The following is a 25,808-nucleotide window of genomic DNA, read 5'->3' on the forward strand; positions in this document are numbered from 1 at the left end:
TCATGGCATTAGATCTAATGGTTCTCTGTAGGTCTTAGCAGCTGATGCTACTGGCCATCCCTTCCTTTGTTATTTGTTACTGTTGCTCCTTTCTCCCTTAAATTTCTCCTTGGTTTCAGAGGCTGTACTCCCTCCTGAGTCTTCTATCATTCCTATATACTCCTCCATCTCCACTGGAGATTTTTCTTACTATCATCCTTTAAGTATTAGTATTTCCTAGGGATCCTTTGGAAGACCTGAGTAATGCCATTCACACCCAGACTCCGATGATCCAAATCAATTGGGATTTATCTGAAGACTCAAGATAAGGCCACACCTCTGAGCTACATTTGGAGCCACCTCCTAAATAACTCCTCTGGAATGTCCCACAGGTAGTGCAGTACACACCAAGACTCACAGGTCTTTCAGGATCAGGCCTAGGCTTACCTTTGTAGAGACTATCAAAGTTGTTCAAGGACATTGCAGTCTTAAGGAGAGAGAGGTATGGCTTTCATTTCATTTCATTTCGTTTCATTTCATTTGAATTCCGTAAACCAGTTATGCTGGTTTCTAGCTCTCTTTGCTCTAGGACAGTCTAGCTTTTCTTTGTGTCTTTGTTGCCTTGTTTGTAATGTGTAGATGATAATCCTAGGTATGAGGATTAATGATAATGGAAAATGATATATGTAAAGAGCTTGACCCATACTAAGTTTTAAATAAGCTGCAGCTGTTTAGGAATAGTATTGGTCAGACATGAAGGGATAACCTATGAGAGAATAGAGAATAATACTAAATTGTCTGTTGTTTCTGCTGACACTGATCTGTGCTTTCATCTGTTTTTATGTGGCTTGGGGACTTGAGCAACAGCTATCAGATGAAGACAACTGTAGTCTTGCTCTAATAATCTTACTGGGTCCAATCTGGGGATCTTGCTATAACAAGATCTTTTTATTGTTTTTATAATGAAGCTTCTTTTGGTTATTACACTGTATAGAAACCCATATTTACTAATTAGTGTGTTTTTATACTCTGCTTGCCTTAAGGTGACCATCCACTGATTTTCATTTAAATACTTGTGGTTTTCTAATTCTCCCTGTCCATGTGGTTCAAATCCTGGCTTTACTGTTCATGAAAATATATCCATTAAAAATCAGATTGGAAGGGTGCCTCGCTGGCTCAGGCCGGTTCAGTGGTGCAGTACATGACTCTTGATCTCCAGGTTCTGAGTTCAAGCCCTACCTAAAAAAAACAAACAAACCAGAATTTGTTAAAACAGAAGCCTGGGAAGTAGGTGTTTTTTTTTTTTTTTTTAACAATGCCGTGAAATAGTTAATTGCTTAGCTCTAAATATTGATAAGACACCCATCAAAGAAATATTTATACATCATTTTCATAGTTAAAAATAGATTCAGTAGTCAATGATTAATGCCTGAAGTCTTCCGATCAAGATGAAAGGAATTTAAGCTTAACAAGGCATTGTAATGGCAGATGTACTGTTTATTAAGGCTCACTTTAAAAACCTAGCGTGTATTTTATGTAACTTCTTTGCTAAATTCATTTTAAAATGACTTAGTTGGGTTCTATTTCACCTTCAGATTAACTTTTTTCTCCCGGTTCTTGAACGTAAGAGCAGGGTACCTTGGGTGCAATCACTGTATTCAAGGGTTGGAAACTCGGTGCGTTCGTGAATGGTCGGTGCCAGGAGGGCACGTATTTTGTGAGGGGCACCTCGCCACGGACGCCTTGACCCGCGGCGACTTGGAGGAGCGGTGCTGCGGCCCGGAGCCGCTCGGCGTTCAGCGAGTTACTCCGCCCCCGGCCGCCGCGGTAGGTAGTTCCTCCCGGTGATGCAAACACTCGCTTCCCGCATCCACTTCCCACAGAGGCCGCCGAGCCGGCTGCAGCCGGGAGCCCCGCCGCGCCAAGCGCCATGGGCAACATCCAGAAGAAGCTGACGGGCGAGGGCGAGGGCGGCGGCAAGCGGCCGGAGAGGGGCGCGCCGCGGCGGGGCCGGGGGCCGGGGGCCGGCGCGGACAAGCGGGGCCGAGCGCGGGCGGCGGAGGCCGAGGCGGCGGGCAGTGCCTACCGGCACCCGGGCGGCGGGCGGGGCGCCGGGGACCCTGCGCCCCCCGCCCCCGCCGCCCCCGCCGCCCCCGCCGCCCCCGCCGCCCCCGCCGCGCTCGGCCCCGCGGCCTTGAAGAGCCAGGGCAACGAGCTGTTCAAAAGCGGCCAGTTCGCCGAGGCGGCCCTCAAGTACTCGGCGGCGATCGCGCGGCTGGAGCCTGCAGGTGGGCGAGCGGGGCGAGCGGGGCGAGCGGGGCGAGCGGGGCTCTCGGGCCCGGGGCCGCCGCCGGGGTGACGGGCGCTCGCGTCCGCGCGACCTTCGTCGCCGGCCTGCGGGGGGCGGGGCCGGCCGGCGGGGCCCCGGGTCGCGCTAAGGGATTTTAACCGTGTGCAATTAAATGTGATTTTAGGGAGTGGAAGTGCAGACGATCTAAGTGTCTTATATGCAAATAGAGCGGCGTGTTACCTGAAGGAAGGAAACTGCGGCGGCTGCATTCAAGATTGTAACAGGTAAACTGTGCGTTTTCAGGTTTGTCAAGAGATTGTTACATTTCACTGTGGTGAATGCAGTATTTGATTTCTTACTACATTTTCTCCATGAATCTAATTCTTTAGACGCTTTAAGGACGTGTTAATTGAATCATGCATAAAAATCATAAATTCTTCTCCACGTACACGAAGACGGTTAATAGAAGACCGCAGACTTTGTTCACTTTCACAGCCACCAGCTCATTCATGCTCTTTTCTTGTCAGCCCTTCAGCTCCTCCACTGTAGCATCAAAGCAACTTTTCCTGAAGCAGCTCTTTCTTTCGTGTTTTACACGGGCATTCGGTGGCTCAGTGTGGTCCAGGTCCCAGTCATTATAAGCTTTATCACTTGGCCCCCAAACAAGCTTTCTGCTCTCGCCTGTAATGCTGTCTGCACATCTTTGCTTCCGACATCCCTGCTCAACTCGCCCCTCTTCTTTGCCTCCTGCATGGCTCTAACCCTTGCAACTGGCGCTCCCACCCCCATGGGTACCTGTGTCACCCACTGCGTTGGGTTTTAAGCTGGGTGAGGTCAGGAACCAGGTTTTATACAGGTTTGCATCCCTCAAATACTATAGTCAGCCTGGTACTCAACAAGTTACATACTGACATTGGTGAATGTATTTACATGAATAAAAAGTACTTTTTTCTTCCACCACTAAGTAGTAAGCCTGCTTCAGAAGCCCTTTGGAAAGAAGCTACTCTTAGTGCATCTAAAAAATAAGTTGTCTGTCCTGGTTTGACCGGTACAATCCTAGTTTACTCCTCTTGTCTGGTAAAATTATTTATATCACCCTTTTTCACTCAGCAGCCTTAGTTTGAATAATAACTTCTGTGGACAACCTCATTAGAAGGTGAACAATTTAGTTCTTTTTTCAGTGGTAGTATCGGTGTATTGATATGGGTAAAAACCAGGTAATATCTGTGCCTGCAGTTTGTATATTTTTAAGTATTTATTTATTCATGAGAGACACAGACTGAGAGGGAGGGAGAGACATAGGCAGAGGGAGAAGGAAGCTCCTCTCAGGAAGCCTGATGCGGGACTCAATCCCAGGATCACAACATGAGCCAAAGGCAGGCACCCAACCCCTGAGCCACCCAGGCATCCCTGTGCCTACAGTTTAAAAAGAAGGTGTGGAGGGGCTTGTTTTGTTTTTGCCAATTTTACATATTCAAATTTAAGATAAATACTATTTATATTCACTTGAGCCTGACTGTAGACCCCATCCACTGTTGTGCTAGCTCACACTAATTGTTACATTTTTAGGAGCTGCCTAAAGTCATATTGGTAGTTTGAAATCTGCCTGGTTGGAGTAATACCACCATGAAAATTAGCAAACACCACAAGTCTGAGTTTTTCTCCTCAGGGGGGCCAGTTGTTAAACATTTACCACTGTACTTAACCTAATAAGACGATGTGAATCTATGAAATACCAAGCACATTGTGATTTGCAGCCAAGAACCTTAGAGCTCAAATGTCTGTGTTAACCTTCAGATTTAGCTGAGGTCTTCCTCCAGTGAGCGAGTTCAGGACATCAGTTAAAACTTGGGAACCCTACAGTTGGGGCTACTGCAAAACAGTAGACTCACTTTATCCTTAAGTGAGATAGTTTAAGATAGCAGATATTTTCTGGCTAAAATTTGTTGTGTTCCAGTGTAGATCTGGGAGGAAGTCAAAGACGGGATTCCAGCCATGGGTGTCTAAGGAGGCTAGAATGTAGATTCTAGGAGATTTTCAATGGCCTTCCAAGTAGGAGGTGGGCGGTGGTTTAGTTAAGAGTCCTCAGATAAGAGCTTGTTCTAGGCCGGGGAATCCTGCTTTGCTGGTCAGTACTGACCTCTTTGGAGACTGACCTACTTATGTGTTTTCTTGATACTTGGCATATGAGTCCCAACATAAGGGGCATGGGGTGGTTTTACTCCAAAACAGTGAATCTCAAAACTACATACATACATACATACATTTATTTATTTATTTATTTATTTTTAAAGATTTTATTTATTTATTCATAGAGATGCAGATTGAGAGAGAGAGGCAGAGACACAGGCAGGGGGAGAAGCAGGCTCCATGCACCGGGAGCCCGACGTGGGATTCGATCCCGGGTCTCCAGGATCGCGCCCTGGGCCAAAGGCAGGCGCTAAACTGCTGCGCCACCCAGGGATCCCTTTTTAATGGAAGCCTATGTTTTATTTTTTCACTTAATTGTCTCTGGTCTTTGGAGAATTGTTTTGTGAGCCTTTATTATAAGGGTAAGTGGTAGCAGGAGTCAAATACTAAAGAAACTTTTTTTTTTTTCCATGGGGGAAACTTTAAGGGAACCTATGAAATAGCTTTCATAGATTGACCTTTGAAAATAACTTTTTATGAAGTATTTGGGAAAAGTGTTTGATTTTACTTGTCTGAACTTCTGGGGCTGGCTCTGAAGCATTTCCCCTGAGGTGTGTCCCGGAAGTATGCTGTGAGGGTCGCTGTAAAGGGTGTTGAGGAGCTCAAGGGGCTATGGGCCTTACCTATCTCCATGTTTCTGTTAGGCTTTGAGGTGAACCATGAAACAGGGTTATTATGATGCCTAAGCCAAAGTTTAAAACCATTATCCTAGAAATTGCTTTATGTTCTCAGAATTATCAGCTAAAAAAAAAAAAAAAAAAAAAAAAATCCTCTGTTTTCCCATGTGCCAGAGAACCTTTTGGGTTATCTAAACTACATCAAAAAATCTTTCGGTGATTTTCCATTGAGGATATTTTGACACTCACTAAAAATGAACGTTACCTGATAATTCTCTGCTTTTGCTCCTCTTTGCTGCTCTCTGCCAGGTTTCAGAAGACTCTAGGGTCTTAACTATGTTAACTTGAATAGTTAAGCCTTTGGGAGCTCTGGTTTAAAAGTTCTCTCTGTTTTTATGAATGAATGCCCTTCTTTTTTTTTTTTTTTTTCTTAGTGGAATTTCCATTTATATGCTCATACTCATTTTCAGGATTGTGGTTAAAGAGAAAAAACTTTGCACTTATTGGGTTGGGAGTGCTAAATATTAGATGCATCATCTCACTCAGTGTTGATTAAATGCCTACCTGGGATCCAGCTTTAGTGGCTGAGTAGCACCTTGGGTGTTGGAAGTCAGTGGTGAAATGGGGTAGTGGTGGTGAAATGGGGTAGTTGTGTAAGTATCATACGTGTTTATAATCTCAGTTCATGTTGCTAATAACTCCTCAGCATAAAACTAAGCTGAATTTAAGGCCATGATCAGAGTGATAGATCCTGGTGCTCAGAAATCTGTTTTCTATCATTTAAGAGTTTTTACTTGATCTTAGTTTTATTTTTAAAATAACTTTTATTGGTTATAAAAGCAGTACATACATGTTACAGAAAAAAGTTTAAAGCCCAGTACATGGGTTCCCTGGGTGGCGCAGCGGTTTGGCGCCTGCCTTTGGCCCAGGGCGTGATCCTGGAGACCCGGGATCGAATCCCACGTCGGGCTCCCGGTGTAGGGAGCCTGCGTCTCCCTCTGCCTGTGTATCTCTGCCTCTCTCTCCTCTCTCTCTCTGTGTGACTATCATAAAAAAAAACAAAACAAAACAAACAAACAAACAAAAAACAGTACAGTACAAAGGAGAACAAAATTGGTAATTTTTTTTTTAGAGAACTGAAGCTCATTAATGACAGCCTGTATGGTGCAGAGCCCTGGAGCACACCCGCATGTGCAGTTGAGTATCTGTACAATGTGGAGAATCGTCGGGGAGTCTCAATAGCAATGACTCCAGCAAAGATCCTTAGTTATAGTGTTCTTGTATGTTTGTGGTACACAGAGGGTAGGTTCACTCAGGAGGTGCTTGCTGAGTGCCTCCCGCAGGCCAGGTATTGATGTCAGCACTGGGAATGTAGTGGCACTTAGGACAGGCAGTACCTTTGCTTTCCTGAAGCTGAAATGCAAAAGAACTGACCTGTGGGCAGATTGCTCAGTTCCTCTCCATTTCCTCACCTGCAGAATGAACGTATGACTGTTTACCTTGCAGGCTTGTGCAATTCAGTAAGAATGTCTATGGTGACTGGCACATGGCATATGTCCGTCAGAGCTTTCTTCTTGCCAGATCACTGTAGACGGGAAGAGACAGTGGATCCCCAAGACGGTTGGAGAAAAAGTAAAGCAGCCCTCATTTATGCATTCCCTGAAGCACGTTAAGCATCCGCTCTGTAAACTGCATGTAGCAGAAGAATTAACCAGAAGAGCAGACCTACCATCCCCAGTGTGGATGGTCAGGGGCAGCAGATACTCCCTGCTGGGAAATGTAGAATGTAGGCCCTTCCTAGGGTTTCTGCTCACCATACTAATTGACAGTTTTATTAAGTTTGTTAAAACTGAGAGTAGGATAGTCTTGATTCATAAATACTATCTCTTGTTGCATGCCTTATTTCAGAATATAATGAAGTCCATTATATAGTAAAGTAGATTTAAACAGTTAAACTCCTAGGTACAAATAAAAATTTTCCTCTTAGTCCATCAGTAAATAACAAGAATCTGTTGAAAGCCTACTTTTGTACCTCATGCCATGGTGGGCTCTGTTAGGGCAAAGAGGAGTCTAGGGGCTTTGGAGAGGGTGGGGCACATTGTCTGCTGCCAGGGAGCTCAGTCTCAGTGAGGGACAGAGTAAATGCTAACACACTTTGCTACTGGTTTCAGTTAAAGGAAGTAGGAGTGCCTGGGTGGCTCAGTCAGTTATTAAAGTTCCGACTCTTGATTTCGGGTCAGGTCATGACCTGAGGGCCTGAGATTGAGCCGCAGGCTGGGTGTAGGGTCTGCTTAAGATTCTTTATCTCCTCCCTCTGCCCACCACCCCATCCTCCCCCCACCACCCCCCACCGCAAATAAAATGAAGTAACCCTAAGTTTGATTGCTCTTCTACTCTGAGTTTGCCTTGCTAGTGTGCTCGTAGGTCCCCAGTATGAAATACCAGATACGTCTGTATTTGAAAGTCCAGTACTATAGTGTATATTCAGTTAGTTGAAGTTAAACAAGTAATTTTCAAAACAAATGACACGTAGTGTTTTTGTTTTCAGGGCTCTGGAACTTCACCCATTCTCAGTCAAACCTCTTCTTCGTCGAGCGATGGCCTATGAAACTCTAGAGCAATATCAGAAGGCCTATGTGGATTACAAAACAGTGTTGCAGATAGACTGCAAAATCCAGCTGGCAAATGACAGTATTAACAGGTAAGCCAGACCGAGGTGGTGGCTCATGTCTAGTTGTTCTGTGCCAGAATTACATTTCTCCTCCTCCTCTTCAAGAACAGTATCAGAGTATAGACATGTTCTCCATTACTTACTTTGCATGAATGATAACCATCTTTTACTCCCATCAGAATGAAACAGTTCTCTCTCTCACACTTAATTTCTAACTGTCCTGTAATCCATTTTGAGTTGTCCTCTATCACCTTTATATTTGTTTCCTGGTTCATTAATTTCTGTTCAGTAAAACTTTTTTTTTTTTTTTTTAAGTGCAGGGCCTAGACCTTTGCAGTTCAGAATGCACAGAATTTAAATTTAATCTTTGTAAATATCTGTGGAACTAGGGAGGTGTTTTCAGTGATATTGTAAATGAGTACTAATTATAGGACAAGATCTGAAAATGTAGTGAAAACTGCCATGTTGAATCTTCTCCTCCTACAGGGTTTACGCATGTTCATTGGCACCACATCTGTCAGTGGAAACATAGCTGTTTTTTCTCCTCAGGAGAATGGATGTCTTCATGAGCCTCCTAGTTTTTGTGTTGTATGCCCTTTAAATTAGACACTCATCTAGGATGAGTATTAATTTATCATGGTGAAATAGCAAAGAATTTGGAGCTAATTTGTATTATGACCCATTTACCCCCTGAGTGAGGATGGGAAGGTAAGAATTTCCAGACTTCATAAATTGCTTTCAGGTGAAATTAAAAAATTACTAGTTGGATAATATTTCTGGTTATGTGTACTATTTTTTATCCCATTTGTCTGGAGAATAACTGCTTATGTGTGTTACACTGTGCCCTCTGTTGGTCTAGTGTACCATGCCTCACTCCCCCCGCAAAAAGGCAAAAAGGGGAAAAATAACATAATCTCTGTATTGAAGCAAACTGGAATATAGCTGGGGGGAAGAAACATAAGACAGATTATCCCTGATTATGAAAATATGTTAGTAAGGTGCGGGGGGCGGGGGAGGGTCACGGAGAGGCTAGGCCTACTTTGTTGCGTAGACTTCAGTTACTGAAGAGCAAGTACTTGGGGTGGTCTTTGAAGAGCACTGATTGGACAGGAGGAGATCATGAGCAAAAGTGTACAAAATGAGAACGGCATGTTTTGGATTCATTTTATAAAATCATGCCTTACCTCCCCACGTGGTCCCACCACACTTAGGAGAAGGCTGCTGGAAAGATCTGTAGGTAGAGCCAACAGCCATTTCCTGGAACGCCCACTCTGTGGTCATGTGGGACCTGTCTGATCCTGGCCTGGCTGGAAGAAAGGGAATTTATTGGTAATTGGACCTGGAGTGAGGCTAGATGGAACCTTGAGCATTCACTGCCTCCCTGATCTTGAGCTTGTAAAATCAGTCACCTAGGAGGTCTCTAAGCCATTTGCCCTGTGGCACGGCTGCCTTGCTGAAATGTCATCTGGGGCTACCTCATATGTGCCTGAAGCCACACTCCCCTTCTTTGGTTAATTCCATCCTGTCTTTTAGGAGAGGACCAGCTTCCACTTTCCCTGACAACACTCACCTCTACCCCACGGTACACCATCCATGTATGTACTCGAGGCTCCCTTCCAGTGCCCCTGGAACACTGTGCCTTCTATTATTATGCAGCTTCCATATTATTTGTAAATTCTCTATCCTTCTCTTTCTTGTAAAATTATTTTTCTCTCATTCTACTGGAAGTTCTTTGAGGTCAGGAATTGTGTTTTATCTCCCTGTGTAGTTGAAGTACCTGGTATAGATCTCCTCGGTAGAATATGTTGAACGAATTCATTCTCCAACAGAAAGCAAAATTCACTCCTGTGTTCCTCTGCCTGGTCATCTCCAAGGTAGTTGGGAAAGTAGGGTCTTCTCACAGTGAAACAAAGTGGAAAGACAGCTGAAGTAGCTGACAGGGGCAGCCTGTTGGAAGGTATTTTAGGAAGGCCAGTTCATAGTGGTAGGTTGGAAGGTCTGAAGGGAGAAATATTTATCTGAGGAGCTGTGATTACTCCTATTTCTGAACCTTCTGCACTATATATTTTTTAAAAGTTGAAGTAAAATTCACGGAACATAAAATTACTTTAAAGTGTGAGTGAGTGGCCTTTAGTACATCCGCACTTGTACAGCCCACCACCACCTCTCTCCGGTTCCAAAACATTCGTCATCCCGAAAGGAAACCCTGTCCCCATTAAGCAGCCACTCATCTGCTTTCCATCTGTGGATTTACCTGTTCTGGATGGTCCCTGTAAATGGAATCCTAGAATATGTACCTTGTGTGTTTGGCTTCTTTCACCTAGCGTGAGGTTTTCAGGGTTTCATCCATGTTGTAGGATATGTGAGTGCTTCGTTTCTTTTTATAAGCTGAATCACATTCCATCGTATAGACATGACACATTTTGTTTATCCATTCGTCAGTTGGTGGACACTTGGGTTGTTTCCATCTTTGGGCTATTGGGAATTTTCTGCTGTGAACGTTCGTGTACAAGTTTCTGTTTGCACACCTGTTCTCAGTTCCTCTTGGAGTACACCTAGTAGTGGAATTGCTGGGTCATATGGGAATTCTGTGTTTAGCTTTTTGAGGATTGTGTTACACTTTTTACATGTACTCATGAAAGGTCTATTATACAGATTGACTTTTAAGATTCATTCATTTTTTTTAATTGAACGTGTCTTACGGATACTTTATAAGAAGATGAGGCTTTGTCTGATTTGGCTATGTATATTTATAAAATATCCATTTGAAAAATTTCACTGTTCCTTTTCATGAATCTCATATTTATACTTGCTTTTCCATGTGAGCAACAACAGTTGTTTTTTTTTTTTTTTTTAATTTAAACATCTGTGTTTATTTCGTTTCTGTCTTCCATTAACCATATTCCTCTCTTCCTCTCCAGGAATCTTATATGTTAAATTTCCCTGCATACACTTATTAACTCCCTGGCAACACATCATCTCTTTTCAGCTGCTTCTTCCTTCCTCTCTGCTGGTAATACAAGTTTTGCTTGAAAATTCTCTTTTCTAAATATTTTTTTTCTGCAGTTGTGGGTGGTTTTCATAATTTAAAAAGCTTTCTTTTTTTTAACAATAAAATACATGAGGTTTGGTTAGTATAACCAAAGGTCATTATTGAAATGTCAGTTTAAGAAACTGTGGGGAAAGTATGTGCATTGCATTTGTCTCTATATAAATATAAAGACTATTCACACAAAAAGTACTACTGAGTTAACTGACTTGAGTGCAGTGTACTAATTTCTTGTAAACCTTCTCAGTCTTGGGACACCCTTTTTAAAACCAGTTTCATTTCTAAGACATACTTCAGTTTTGTTTTTAAATGTAAATACGATATTTTGTATGTTTAAAATGATGACAGAGTAGTAATCAGCTATTAATTGGAACTTTATGATGGCCATTAGTAAATGTCAGTAGTACAAAGGTCCTTCTAGTAGACTCCAGCATCCTGTCCTTTCATCTTTATGCTTATGCAAACACAATAAGTGGACAATGTTAAAGACAAAAAAACCAATTCAAGGTAAGAGTATCTTAGCCATATGTAAATGTTTTAAGGAGAAACATTTTCCACATAACAGCTTGCCCTTATCTATTTGAGTGGCCAGTCTTGTACCCCTGTCTTCCGCATATTGTTTGAGCATAGAAACTCTACAATGTTTTTGATTCTTCTCAAGAGTAATGCATTATCAGTTTAGTAATTATATCAAATGTTATGTGATGCATTTCTTCTAGGCCTCCTGAATTTTACCTTTATATTTCACTTTTTATTGCATATACATTAAAGACATTTTTTAAAAACCTATTACAAATGCCTTCATTTTTCTCTTTTGATACAAAATGGGTCTAAAATTAACATGGTTATTAGCAACTTTTAAAAGTCCTTTTAAAGACCATTTATGTGGCCAGCAGATAGCTCAAGACGGTGTTTCTATAGGGAAGTACACAAATGTGGTGTTGTAAATCTTACTCTTAATTTGAGCTTCAGTGATACAAAAAACAAATGGCATGATTAACAGAGAAAACTCATTTTCTTTTTAGAATAACAAGGATTTTGATGAATCTCGATGGGCCAAGCTGGCGGGAGAAGCTATCACCCATTCCTGCCGTGCCCACCTCTGCGCATTTGCGAGCTTGGCAGCTGGCAGTAGAGCCGCCACCCAACCAAGTGGGAGATTCCTGCAGCCGTCCACAGCCTGGCATCACAGGTGGGGGAAGCCTACACTGTTTTCTTTTGAAGGTTATCTTGAGCTGTGTGTATATTTTCATAGGAAGGCAGGGCATGAACTCAAGCATCAGGCCCGGGTTTAAGTTAAGGACCCTGTTTTCCCTCTTTCTAACCAGTTTTAAGAAGTTGCTTCACACACCCAGTGTCCTAGCATGTATGAAAGGGGGAAGATGAATAACTAACTGTCTCATGGAGTTGTTCTCAGTGATAATGGAGAGATGCAAACAAAATAATAGAGGTGTAGTTAGCATTATCATTCATAAGAAAAAGAAGTAGCGCGTAGTTCTGTACTATACCTGTAATGTGGCAGGGCTAAAGCAGTAAGATTGGTGTGTTTGAAATAATAGAACAAAGTAAAACCCTACAACATAAGTATCCAGCGGGTATTTCTTTCTGCCTTCTATCATAGTTAACATACCTGCTTCTCCATAGAACCTACCTCATTACTTTGTGCAGAGTGTTTAATAAATGGGACTTACTCTTGCTTTCTGCTAAAAGCAGGCTGAGGCCTCATTTCCCCTGCCTGCTTAGGAACTCCATGTGTGTTTCTGGCTGAGTCTCATCTTGTAGACACCCTGTGATTCCGGAGTCAGGCTCCTCACTGACTAGAAAGAAGATGCAGGGAACATCTGCTAAGGCTTTAAGATTATTTAGCATTCCTTGGAAAATCTTGGAAATATCTGGTTTTCTAGAGTTTGCTACTATTGGAGTCTTGCACAAAGCATTCATTCGCTCAGTAAAGGGTAGCTGTTTATTAATAAAGAGCACATACTAACTATACTGTAGATCTGTGTTAGCTAGTTGTAAGTACAAGTATAATCGGCTCTTTCTGCTCATATTTATGTGATTATTAGAATAGATACCAAAGGTTTAAAAACACCAGGGAAGGAAAAGCTTAAGGAAAGCTTTTCAGCAAATTGGCAGAGAGGAATCCCTGTGATACTCTGTTTTAGGGCTCATATGTGGCAGGATGTATGGGGAATGTCATTTGGCCCCATCGTGTGAGATCTTTTGAAATGTGAAACATTAGAAATATTCTGTGATTTGAAATAAGAGGTGGAAAGTTACTTTTTCATGCCATTGTGCAGGGGACAAATAAGATTACTATTTACATTCCAAGTTTATACTATAAGTTTATCATATCATGATTTTTAGATTGCAAAATTGGAAGGTATATTTTAAATTTTAATTTATGGATTGTTTTTATATCTAGTTACTCCATGAGGTAGATTTATTACATAGATTTAAAACTTCAGGTTTTCATACTTTATGTGTAGAAAACTTTGGTTGTAAGTAACAGAAAATCTACTGACTTAAATTGTAAGGAATATTTTGGGTCATGTAACTGTAAGCTCATCAGCTCATCAGGGCTCAGGTCCTGACTAAAAATAATAGAAGCCTGGTGGTTTTAGGCTTCATGGGTATGTATACCAATGTCCAAAGGGAGAGAGACACTATTGCTTTGGGTGGCATTAATTAAAAAATGAGAAACTATATTAACACCTAAAGCTCTAGCTTTTTTATTCTGTCACATTCTTGACTCATGTGGTCCTTATTCTCTTGGGTCATGTGCTCATTCTAGAGCCAGTCCCTGTTATGAAGAAATGCCATGGCCCAGGTGGCTTAGGCCTGATCCAGTGGGGTCAGCTTCCCCTGAACACCTGGGTTCAATAGGAGGGGGTGATAGCTGAGTGAATGTCAAGCCCCTTTAGGAAGGGGAAACGGGTCCTAAGCAGAGTTGGCCATGATCACTGCAAGGTAACACAGGTAATGGTTAAGAGTTGGGACTCTCTCATTGCAGGTAACAGAAAACCCAGCCTTTTACGGCTTAAGTGAAAAAGGTTGTTTATTGGCTCCTCTCCTGGAAGAGTCCCCAGGTAGAGTAGCTGCAGGGATGGCTGGATTCAGAGCTCAGAGATTCTTTAGCTCTCTGGCCTCTTTCTTGCTCCTTTCACCCTGTTCTGAGACCTGCAGACTCTCCCGTTCCGTCACCGGATGGCAGAATAGCTTCTCTTTTCCTCCTCGTGTTCCAGGAGAAAGAGCAGGAATTACCAGAAGCCGCCACAAAAATCTTACTGTAGCTTAGTGGCTCTCCTAGTCCCATCCCAGACCGCTTTGATTATTGTGGCCAAGATGTCCAGTGTGCTGACGGTACAACGAAGATGACTCTGGGAGGTCAGGCCAGGGTGGGGTTGGTTTTACCTAAACCACAGGACGGAGCAGGGGAGGCGGCGTGTTCCAAGGAAGTGGGTGGTAGATGGATGTCCACCTCAGGCTTGAACAGGTTTGCTTGTGCATTTTACGTGAAATAGTCATTAAACCAAACACTGTAGATGTATCTTTTTACTTAGAGCCAGTTTGTCCTTTTAATTCGTTTCCAAAGTTTTGTTCAGTTAGACTTCAGCTCTGCGTGGTGTGTGGCCAGGTTAATTTGCAATAGAGTATCTGCTTACAGATGTACTAAAGATTTTGTAGAGGTGCTTATATGAATCCTTCCTCTTTTTCCCTGCCCCCCTTGGGGGGTGTCCCATAGATGAAAAAATGTTTAAAAACCTTAAAGAAGAAGGAAATCAATGTGTAAAGGACAAAAACTATAAAGATGCCCTTAGTAAATACAGTGAATGCTTAACGATTAACAACAAGGAATGTGCCATTTATACAAACAGGCAAGTTCTTTGTAACTTTACGTGTTTCTTATGTTAATTTTACTATTAAAAATTATAGATAAATTAATTGCCAAGGTTGTTTTTTTTCCCCCCTGTTGTTTTGAAAATTTATATAGCATATTGTCCTCAGTGAGTATTTTTCAAGGAGATGGAGCCAGAGGCATTGCAGGCATCAAGGGCATGCTGTGTATGTGTGTAGGGGGGTTGTCAGTCCCCCAGGAAGCCCCGACACTGCCCCCCCCCGCCCCCCCTCCCCCCGGAGGAGCAGGACTCAGCTGCCTTTCGAACTCCCTGAGTGGCTTTTTTGTCTTGGAATCCTAAAGGAAGGGACCAGCACCCTTCAGTGTGTAGCAAGAATGGGCAGATTGTTCTGGAAAGCTGCTGAGAGGTAGTCTTCACCACACAGTGGTCCTAGACCGCTGCGAGGAGGGGAGCGTCCAGTTCCTACAGAGCAGGGGCTCTGTACCCGCTTCCCCAGCTATTTCAGATGAATTCTGTTTACTGTCCCCTCTCACTGCGGTGTTCTTGTGCATGTCTCCCTCAGCTGGCCACTGTCCCGCTGCATCTGTTGTCCGCAGGCCCACAGGGCTCTACAGCTGCTGCCTGCCCCTGCCGCTCTCAGTGCTCGAGGCCCTTGCCCTGTTTTCACTGAGCACGCTCCCTATCTTCAGTGATCAGATAGATCACTGAGCCGATCTATCTTCTCTCCTTGGGGGGCCCCCACTGCCTTCCAGTTGTTCGCCTCAGGCCTCACACCCGAGCACCCCACTCTCCTGCATTCCTGACACCCACCATCTGGGCTGGGCTTCTCGGTGGTGGGAGCCTTCCCCTCTGCCCTCGCCAGCACCCCAGGCCTGGGTCACCACCATCCCCTAGGTGCTTGGGCACCCTCCATGGCACCCTGCACACTGCAGCTCAGGCCACCCTCTCAGACCCGGGAGACAGGTTAGTGCCTGTCAGAGACCCATCATGGACATCAGGGCACCTGGGAGAAAGCTCAGCCTCCTTGCCATGCTTCACAGAACCCTGCAACACCTGGCCTGGCCTCCTGTCTACCTTGTCCCTGCACCCAGCCATGTGGCCCTTTCCTTAACCCCCAAGAGCACCGTGCTCTCTCCGGAGCGATCTCTCTCTCTCTCTCTCTTTCTCTCTCTCACTCACTGTCACCTTGAGACTGTTGTTGGCTGGGCCCCTGGCCACCACTCTCCTCTCCTACATCTTAAGTCTCGTCCCAGTGCCTTTTTTTTTTTTTTATATAATTTTTTTTTAAAGATTTTATTTAGTTATTCATAGAGACACAGCTAGAGAGAGAGAGGCAGAGACACAGGCAGAGGGAGAAGCAGGCTCCATGCAGGGAACCTGACGTGGGACTCGATCCCAGGTCTCCAGGATCACACCCTGGGCTGCAGGCGGCGCTAAACCGCTGCGCCACTGGGGCTGCCCGCGTCCCAGTGCCTTTGTACTGGATAATTCTCACCTCATACTCTGGGCTTCAACTTAAATGTAACTTCTGGGAAGCCTCCCCTGGCTACTCCAGCCCTTGCCTCAGCCCCGCCAGATCAGTGAACTTCTCAGCAGGGTGTTCCCGGAGCATCCTGTTCAGAGTTTATTGTTTTTGCTTATTTTAATTGTCTCTCTTTTCTACTAGATTATAGCCTCCTTGAGGGGCCTGGGCTGTATTTTGTGTGCAGTTCTATCATCAGTGCTGTAATTATATGTATTGCAAGAAAATGCCGTAATTGGAGTAAAATGTTAGATACCCGGCTATAGAAACAGACACTAAGCTATGTTGTGATTTTCATTAGTTGTCTGAAATCACAGATATGTTGTCTTTGCTTTTCATGATACGTAATTACCTTCCTACTTACTTACATCAGAGCTCTCTGTTACTTGAAGCTGTGCCAGTTTGAAGAGGCAAAGCAGGACTGCGATCGGGCCCTTCAGATAGACAACGGGAATGTGAAAGCATGCTATCGACGAGCCCTTGCTCACAAAGGACTTAAGGTGAGGAAATCTGCATTTTAATATGTAAATTACAGCTCTGAAAACAAACTGGTTTTTTACAAACAAAGCCTGGGATCATGGGAAAGGAGTGAGATTATCCTGGGATTTGATCCTGGTTCTGTGCTAACTAATCCCGAAACTTGGAATAGGCCTCAGATTTCCACTGCCTTGAACATGGAGCTAGATAATTTGTAAGATTCCTTCCAGCTCAAAAATGATTTATTTCCTGATTTTCTAAGGAATTTTATGAATTGCAGTAGGCCCACTTAAAGGCCAGGAAGGTTTCTTATTGAATCACTGAAGGCAACCGGCGGTGCCACTGGATTCCTCCACCAAAGGATTGGGGTTGTCTGGGGTGGGAGGAAGGCTTCAGAATGGAAGATTGAGTCACCCAAAGGAAGTTGGTAGAGACATCACAGATTGGGAAGCTCATGGTGATTTGGGCCTTAAATGGGCTGGTCATCAGTGTGAAACTGTAGAGTGGTGTTCTTCTCTTAGAAAATCACACTATTTTTTTTTTTCAATTTTTATTTATTTATGATAGTCACACACACACACACAGAGAGAGAGGCAGAGACACAGGCAGAGGGAGAAGCAGGCTCCATGCACCGAGAGCCCGATGTGGGACTCGATCCCGGGTCTCCAGGATCGCGCCCTGGGCCAAAGGCAGGCGCTAAACCGCTGCGCCACCCAGGGATCCCCAGAAAATCACACTATTAAAAGTATTGTGTAATTACACTTTCCTTTATGCTGATTCTTCTGCGTAGAAATACTTGAATGAATGCTCATGTTTGTAGAAAGTAACATCACAAGGACAAATTATGACATTCTGGGCGATGGCATTTCTTGAAATTATATTTCTTAAAAACCAATTTGTTTTAGGGTCTAATACAATGAAATTCACACATTGTAAGCCTACAGGTCATTGGCTTTTTTCTCTTTAGAGATTTTTTGAATTGAGGTGTAATTGATATATATAAAACATTATTGGTTTTGGGTATACAGCATAATGATTTGATTTGCCAAATGATCCCCACAGTAAGTCTAGTTAGCCCATCAGCATACATTACAGTTTTTTTCTTATAATGAGAACTTTTAGAAATGTACTCTTGTAGCACCTTTGAAATATACAGTATAGTGTTACTACCTGTGGTCACCATGCTGTACATTATATATGCCCCCAGGACTTTATTTATTTATATTTTTTAATTGGAGGTTTGTACCTTTTGCCCCTTTCACTCCCCCTACCCCCTGCCTCTGACAGCCAACAGTTTGGTCTCTGAATCTGTGAAATTCCGTTTTGTTCTAGATTTCACGTACAAGTGAAGTCCTCTGGTAATTGCCTTTCTCTGACTTAATTCCCTCAGCTTGTGCCCTCAGGATCCATTCATGTTGTTGTAAATGGCAGGATTTCCTTTGGCTTGACTAAGTAATACTCCATTGGGTAAAAATACCACATTTTCTTTATCCTTTTAGTCACTGAAAGACACTTAGGTTGTTTCCCTGTCTTGGCTGTGGTAAATTGCTGCAGTGAACATGGGAGCTCAGACGTCTTTTAGATTTAGTGTTTTCATTTCCTTCCAGAGGTGGAGTTGCTGGATCATACGGTAGTTGTATTTTTAGTTTTTTGAGGAACCTCCATGCTGTTTTCTGCAATAGCTGCACCAATGTACATTCCCACCTTTAGTAAACAAGGGTTCCCCTTTCTTCACATTTTCACCAACACTTGTTATCTCATCTTTTTTTTTTTAATCTCATCTTTTTGATGATTGTCATTCTAACTGGTGTGAGGTGATACCTCATTGTAGCTTTGATTTGTATTTTCCTGATGGTGAGTGATGTTGAGCATTTTTTCATGTACCTGTTGCCCATCGGTATGTCTTCTTTGGAAGAATGTTCAGTTCTCTGCTCATTTTTTTTTAAAGATTTTATTTATTTATTCATGAGAGACACCCAGAGAGCGAGGCAGAGACACAGGCAGAGGGAGAAGCAGGCTCCATATAGGGAGTTCGATACGGGACTTGATCCCGGGGTCATGCCCTGAGCCAAAGGCAGATGCTCAACCCCTAAGCCATCCAGGCATCCCTCCTCTGCTCATTTTTTAATCAGATTTTGTTTTTTGATACTGAGTTGTATGTGTTGTTTATATATTTTGGATATTAACCACTTACCTGTATAGGCTTTGCAAATATTTTCTCCTCCTTGGTGATTCTTCATTTTGTTGTTTTCCTTTACTGTGCATAAGCTTTTTAGTTTGCCGTAGTTCCACTTGTTGTTGCTTTTGTTACCTTTGCTTTTGGTGTCAAATCCAAAACCCAAGACCAGTGTCAAGGAGCTTTACTGCCTATGTTTTCTTCTAGGAATTTTATGGTTTCCAGCCTTATGTTCAAATTTAATCCATTTTGTGTTGATATTTGTGTATAGTATAAGATAGTGGTCCAGTTTTCCCAACACTATTGGAGACTGTCCTTTCCCCAGGGAGAACTCTTGGCTCTTTTGTCATAAATGAGTTGACCATAGATGCATGGGTTTATTTCTGGCCTCTCTATTCTGTGTTCGTTCGTTTTCTTTCTTTTTCTCTTTCTTTCCTTTCTTTTTTCTTTTCTTTTCTTTTTTCTTTTCTTTCCCCTTTCTCCCCTCCCTCCCTCCCTCCCTCCCTCCCTCCCTCCCTCCCTTCATTCCTTCCTGAGCTGAAGGGAGATGCTCAACCACTGAGCCACCCAAGCATCCTTGGCTGCCTGATTCTTTAAACTTGCTTTCCTGACAAAGTAAAAAAATAATGACTTTTTATACGTCTTTAGAATGAATTCTAGAAATTGTATTATGCCGGAAGATAATTCGAAATTTGAGTAATCCCACCCCATTGGATCACGAGGCTGGCGGTTTGTATTTCTAGTTTGAGTTCTTGTAGCTACATTTATTTATTCTGTAGTTTGAGTCATGTGCCAAGCGAATTTAATTTCCAGATCTTCAGAGGGGACACTTCTTATAAAATGCACCAGAACTTAGGCAGGGACCCACTTTGTTAGGTGTCTGATAAGGCATTGGCACCGACTCGGGGGGTAGCAGGTGCCCTGCCTGTACTCCTCAGTTGAGCACTCTGCTTTCTTAGATCTTTTGCTTTTCTAGTGGATTTTAATTTTGTGTGTGTGCACGCTCGCCAGTTTTGAAAATTACAGGGCTTTCATTTAGAATTCCCCCCCCCCCACATTTTTATTTAAATTCCAGTTAACATACAGTGCAGTACTAGTTTTGGGTATAGAATTTAGTGATTCAGTGCTTCAGTACAACACCCTGTGCTCATCACAAGTGCTCGCCTCAATCCCTATCACCTGTTTAACCGCCCGCCTGCCATCAGTTCTAAGAGTCTGCTTCTTTTTTTTTTTTTAAGATTTTATTTATTTATTTATTCATGAGAGAGAGAGAGATTGAGGCGCACAGGCACAGGGAGAAGCAGGCTCCATGCAGGGAGCCCAATGTGGGACTCGATCCCGGGTCTCCAAGATCACGCCCTGGGCTGAAGGTGGCGCTAAACCGCTGAGCCACCTGGACCCTCCCAAGAGTCTGTTTCTTGGTTTGCCTCTCTTCTTTTCCCCCTTAACGTTCACTTGTTTTGTTTCTTGAGTTTCACATGTGAGTGAAATCATGTATTTGTGTTAGAATTTATTTCTTTTACTAAATGCCATTTACATGCTAGACTGTGGAATGCCATGGTGAAGAGACATGGTGATGGCCTTAAGGAATTTGTAGCCAATTAATTGGGTATGCTGTAAAGCCAAAAATTTCAAAAAGTAATAGAATTGTTTTCACAGGTTAAGTGCATCGATTAGTATAGGTTATCATAATACATGTGATTATGCTTTTTTTTTTTTGAGGCTTATTGAAGTAATTAGCACCTTCTAATGCCCTCCTCAGGAGCCACACTTCTCTCTGTGTAGGCTCTGCTCTTCCCTTCACTGCATGGCTGTTTTTCTTCAGGTCTTGTATTCTCTGACAAATTTATCAAAAGGAGACTCCTTCCCCCCGTTAGTATCCATAGAAAGCCTTGGTTTTCCTCATTGCTTAGTGATACTTTATACTTACTCACTTGTTTAGTTTTTAAAAGGTGTTTCCCTTACTTTTTTTAGTGTTTCCCTTCCTAAGCCAGAAGCTCCCATGAGGGCCAGGGCTCAGGAGCTGGCTGACTGGCTCCTCCTCCACGTGTCCACTCTTCCTGCTTTCTTGTTTTCTCTTATCAAAGTGTTATTCCATGTTTTCTTAGGTCTTCTCCAGGCAGACAGATTGCTCTTTAAGTACATATTTTTCTTAAAAACAAATAAAACAAAAACGTATTGTTTCTTGTGTGGGACTTCTTCCATTTTCAAGGCTGTAGCTCACAGATCCGTTTTCAGGCTTCTCCCTGGGAGTCCACAACTGTATTCTTCTGTCTTGTGGGCATTGCTGCCTTGATCATCCCAAAGATTATATCTCTGTGCCTCAGTTTTCTTATCTTTAAAATGGGGAAAGAAGTTAGTAAGCTATTGTGAGTAAACTAATGCTTTAAAAATGCTGAGAATGGTAAGAGTTAGCAGTTATTACTGCCTCAGCTTGCTCTGCTGCCCCTGCTTCCTTGCCTTTCAGTATGGTTCCCAGCATGAACACTTTGGATGGAAATATAGTGTCACTTGTGTTTTTGTAGCAGGTTCCAGCTGCACTGTCCTGACACAGTGCTATGTGATTTGTTACTAACACATAGTGTATTGTAAGTAATTTACCTTTTAATGAATTAGAGCAGATTTATCTGTTTAAACAAGTCACTTTTGCTCTACTGTCCTGGGTGGAGGGGGAAGGGATATGGCTTCCCAGCTAGCCCCCCAGGAACGTCACATAGCCACTAGCCTGTCTACCTGTGCCTCAGCCTTCAGTGCATGCTGTCATTGGTAGGTCGTGAATACTTAGGGAGGTTACACATCATTGGAATTCTTTTCTTCCTCACAGAATTTTTGTTTAATCCAAACATTGGTCTGGTCTGTAGTTCTAGAATGGCCTGTCACATCAGACTGATTCTGTGGTATCTGACTCTACTACCACATTCTATGCTGTTTTGTTAAGCTCAGATTCCTTTTCTTTCCCCTCTAACCCTCCCAATGTATTATCTTGACTCTGTGGAAGAATAAATGCTGATGCTAGCCTATTTGAACAGCATACAACTTTGAAGGGTTTTATGGTGCAGGATAATCTGTGACAGCTGACATTTGGATAGCCCTTTATATAGGTTAAATTATTATTTCTTCGGGACGCCTGGGTGGCTCAGCAGTTGAGCATCTACCTTCAGCTCGGAGCGTGATTTCGGGATCCAGGATCAAGTCCCGTATCGGGCTCCTTGTGGGAGGCCTGCTTCTCCCTCTGCCTGTGTCTCTGCCTATTTCTGTGTCTATCATGAATAAATAAAATCTTTTTTAAAAAAGTATTATTAATTCATTTATACTTGGTATGCTGTGTGAGAACCAGAGTAGAGAAGCTTTTGTTAACCTTAAAGATGAGAAAACCAAAACTCAAAGATTAATATTTTGTTCATTTCCTAATTAGCAGATGCCAACATGAGGATGTTCTTTCTTCCACTTACTACTCAGCAGACAACCTATGCCTACCACACTAGACTTATGAAGGTTGTGGTGATCCAGAATTGAACTTGAGTCTTCCAACTCCAGATTCTGTGCTCTTTTTTTTTTTTTCCCCTGGCGGATGTTTTATGTTTAAAGACTACTTTATGGGTCTGCCTTTATCATCAGGGTACTAAAAGGGGACCCCTGCACACGTTCTGTGCTACTCAGCTCGTCATTCTCACTTCCACTTGGGCTAATCTGTGCCCCTTCTTTTGCTTATGAAGATTATTTTTTTCTGCCTTTCTACTTTCAGGATTATCAGAAAAGTTTAAACGATCTCAATAAAGTTCTCCTACTAGATTCAAGTATTGTTGAGGCAAAGGTGGAACTGGAAGAGGTAACCAGATTCCTTAACATGAAGGATAATATAGCATCATTCAACAAAGAAAAAGAGAGAAGGAAAATTGAGATTCAAGAGGTAAATTTGTATTTGATTATCTTTGAAAATACTCTTTGGGGGATTTTATATTGGATTCTAAAGTCAGATTCCTAGGAGTTCTACAAAGATGCTTAACCAGTTAGAACAACAAAACTTTTCCTTTGCCATAATTAGGCATTGTATTCCCCAGGTTGGGTCCCTGGAGGGCATTGGGATTCTGCATTACTGTGGATCTTCCTTTCTCTGCCTCCGCCCTCAGTCTGGCCTACAGTTTGCTTTGTTTCCACCCCATAGTGCTCTGAGGGCCTGTGGCCATCGAACTTTGTTTCAGGGTAGACCTGGAGAATCCTGATAGGACTTATTCAAGTTTCAGTGGCCCTGCCATGCTCCATGGGATTTTTTAGATTGATTAAGGCCTTTTTACCACTCTGAAGCAAGACTGCCCTAATAGAGTTCTTGGACTACCCCCAGAATCAAATTCAGTGTCTTGTGCTCTAGCTCTTCCTTCGCCTCCAGTGAAGAATGTCAACTCATAGGGTGCCTGGGTGACTTAGTGGGTTAAGCATCTGACTTGATTTCAGCCCAGGCCATGATCTCAGGGTTATGAGATCAAGCCTCCTGTCAAGGCTCTCTGCTGAGTGTGGAGGCTCCTTAGGATTCTCTGTGCCCCTCCCCCTCCAGTCCCTGCTCGTGAGCGTGAGCGCGCGCGCGCGCACACACACACACGCGTGCACTTGCTCACACTCAAAAAAAAAGCTGAATTCTTCTGTATTCATGAATGCTAATGTCATCCCATTTATCACCTTATACTTCCATTATAGAGTAAAAAGCCAAAAAGTGAGAGAAACCAGGAGTATCTTTCCTCTGAGGGAAGAAAATAAGTGTCTTAAGGCCATGTCTCTGTTAAATATAAGGAAATAAGTGTAAAATTTATCATGAAAAAGAGAAAGTTGTTACAGGTTTTTTTTTTTTTTTTTTTTAGGATTTTATTTATTCATGAGAGACAGAGAGAGATACAAAGGCAGAGGGAGCAGGCTCCCTACAGGGAGTGTGATGAGGGACTCAAACCTAGGACCCCGAGATCACAACCTGAGCTGAAGGCAGACGCTCAACCGCTGAGCCACCCAGGCGCCCCTGTAGGTCTTTCATGGAAAACTATAAAAAAAATTTAAAAATATTTTCATGAATGGATATTTAAATTTCTTCCTAAAAAAAAGTAGATTTTACTATTTGTTACTCTTCCTTAGAATTTGACTAAAATGTAGCCTACTAGTGTTTTCTAGTTCCTTCCCATTTTTAATAAATGTAGCTTGGGATGTGTGCAATGGCAGTTCCATCACAGTATCGTTTTTTGCCTCATGAAGGTGAGTGAAGGCCAGGAAGAAGAACCTGAAAGGACCTCGGAGGAGCTCTTCACTCACTGCATGGCCTCTGAGAATGGGGACACAACTAATGGGCCACCAGAATGCGATGAAGAACTACCGATTACCAAGCCTAACAATGCCTATGAATTTGGTCAGATTATAAATGCTATTAGTATGAGGAATGATAAAGAAGCCTGTGCACACCTTTTAGCCATCACTGAACCAAAAGATTTGCCAGTGTTGTTGAGTAACAAACTTGAAGGGGATACGTTCTTCCTCCTCATTCAGTCTCTGAAAAATAATCTTATTGGAAAAGATCCCTCACTGGTGTATCAGCATCTTTTATATCTGAGTAAAGCAGAAAGGTTCATGGTAAGTGGAAAAATAATAGAGATGGATTTTCTCCTAGAGTTTCTGTAACTTTAAAATGTTCATTTTTTTAAAAAAATTAAGCTAATACAGTTTTTCTCTTTCTTCCAGATGATGTTGACCCTAATTAGCAAGAGCCAAAAGGAACAAATTGAACAGCTCTTTGATGATCTCTCAGACACACCAAATAAACATTTTACTTTGGAAGATGTACATGCCCTAAAAAGGAAGTATGAGCTTTAAGTCAAGACTTGTTAGATTTCTTCCGTGCATGCACATGTTCCAGTAATGCTAATGGGATGGTATTGTAATAGAGTTGCATGGATAAAACCTGGTTTAGAAAAGATCCTGTGGTCTGGGCTATAAAATATTTTACTTATTTTTATACATAGAACATTATATTCTACAATATACTTTTTATTAGTTGTAAATATTTTCTTACATACCAAGAGCTAACATCTTTATATTTAATATTTGGAACTTGTTTAAAGTACATTTTAATTTATGTTTTAATAACTTGTTAAAAATTTGAGTTAAATTACATTTTTTGGGCTATGAAAGATTCCTCTAAAGTTTGATAGAAATGTAGTTCTTTAAAAGTGAAAAATCATTAACTGATTATTATATCACCTTTATTTCCTGCTATAAATCCCATTTTATACTTGTAGATTACGGTCTGCTAGGGTGAAATGCAACACTTAAGTCTTACAACATGAAGTGATTATTAAATAAATTGTGATTAATTTAAGAGCCATAAGAGGAACTTACTTTTTCTTACATGGAAACGTTGCTTAACAATTAAGAACAAAAATTGGCAAAAATTTCTATTACTTAAAGTTCCCATCCTTGGGACGCCTGGGTGGCTCAGCAGTTGAGCATCTGCCTTTGGCCTGGAGTCCCGTATCGGGCTCCCTGCATGGAACCTACTTCTCCCTCTGCCTCTCTCTGCGTGTGTCTCTCATGAATAAATAAATAAAATCTTAAAGTTCCCATCCCATATATATTGCTTATGTAAATGATAAAACTACCACCATATAAAAAACTAAGCCTACTTTTTTTCACCTCCACATTGTCCCCAATGTTTAAATGTCCCTTTCCCCCCTCCTTTAACCGTGACTATATTTATTTCCTTAATGGAAATGAGAAAGTGAAGAAATCTTATAATGAAGGCTCCTATGTTAACTGTGTCAGAGTCAAGGTATTTCTTAAAATAAAACATTCAGGTCTGTATCTCTGTATCAATGTACTGTCATTTATTCCTGTAGTTGTTAGAGTCAGTTCTCTTTTTCTGGCACATTCTTTTATTCTTTAGAAGATCTCTTTTTAACTGTTCTCTTTTCCTTCGTTCATTAGTGGAAATCTATGGCTCTGTA

General features: G+C 42.3%; 1 protein-coding gene across 2 annotated transcripts in view; it reads left to right on the forward strand.

Moving 5' to 3' along the window:
• The window catches only part of SPAG1 (sperm associated antigen 1), a 61,413-nt gene extending 35,748 nt beyond the window's left edge, over nucleotides 1–25,665 (forward strand). For both annotated transcript variants that reach the window (XM_072774023.1, XM_072774025.1), the window contains exons 11-19: nucleotides 1,863–2,267; nucleotides 2,454–2,553; nucleotides 7,625–7,777; nucleotides 11,822–11,988; nucleotides 14,542–14,674; nucleotides 16,552–16,678; nucleotides 22,577–22,741; nucleotides 24,067–24,438; nucleotides 24,547–25,665. In XM_072774023.1, coding sequence (XP_072630124.1) covers nucleotides 1,863–2,267; nucleotides 2,454–2,553; nucleotides 7,625–7,777; nucleotides 11,822–11,988; nucleotides 14,542–14,674; nucleotides 16,552–16,678; nucleotides 22,577–22,741; nucleotides 24,067–24,438; nucleotides 24,547–24,678 — 1,754 coding nt within the window. In that variant the 3' untranslated portion in view covers nucleotides 24,679–25,665. The remainder of the gene's footprint in view (nucleotides 1–1,862; nucleotides 2,268–2,453; nucleotides 2,554–7,624; nucleotides 7,778–11,821; nucleotides 11,989–14,541; nucleotides 14,675–16,551; nucleotides 16,679–22,576; nucleotides 22,742–24,066; nucleotides 24,439–24,546) is intronic.
• Nucleotides 25,666–25,808: the final 143 nt, after the last annotated feature.

Source organism: Canis lupus, chromosome 14 (genome assembly GCF_048164855.1).
Source record: "Canis lupus baileyi chromosome 14, mCanLup2.hap1, whole genome shotgun sequence".
Lineage (NCBI taxonomy): Eukaryota > Metazoa > Chordata > Mammalia > Carnivora > Canidae > Canis > Canis lupus.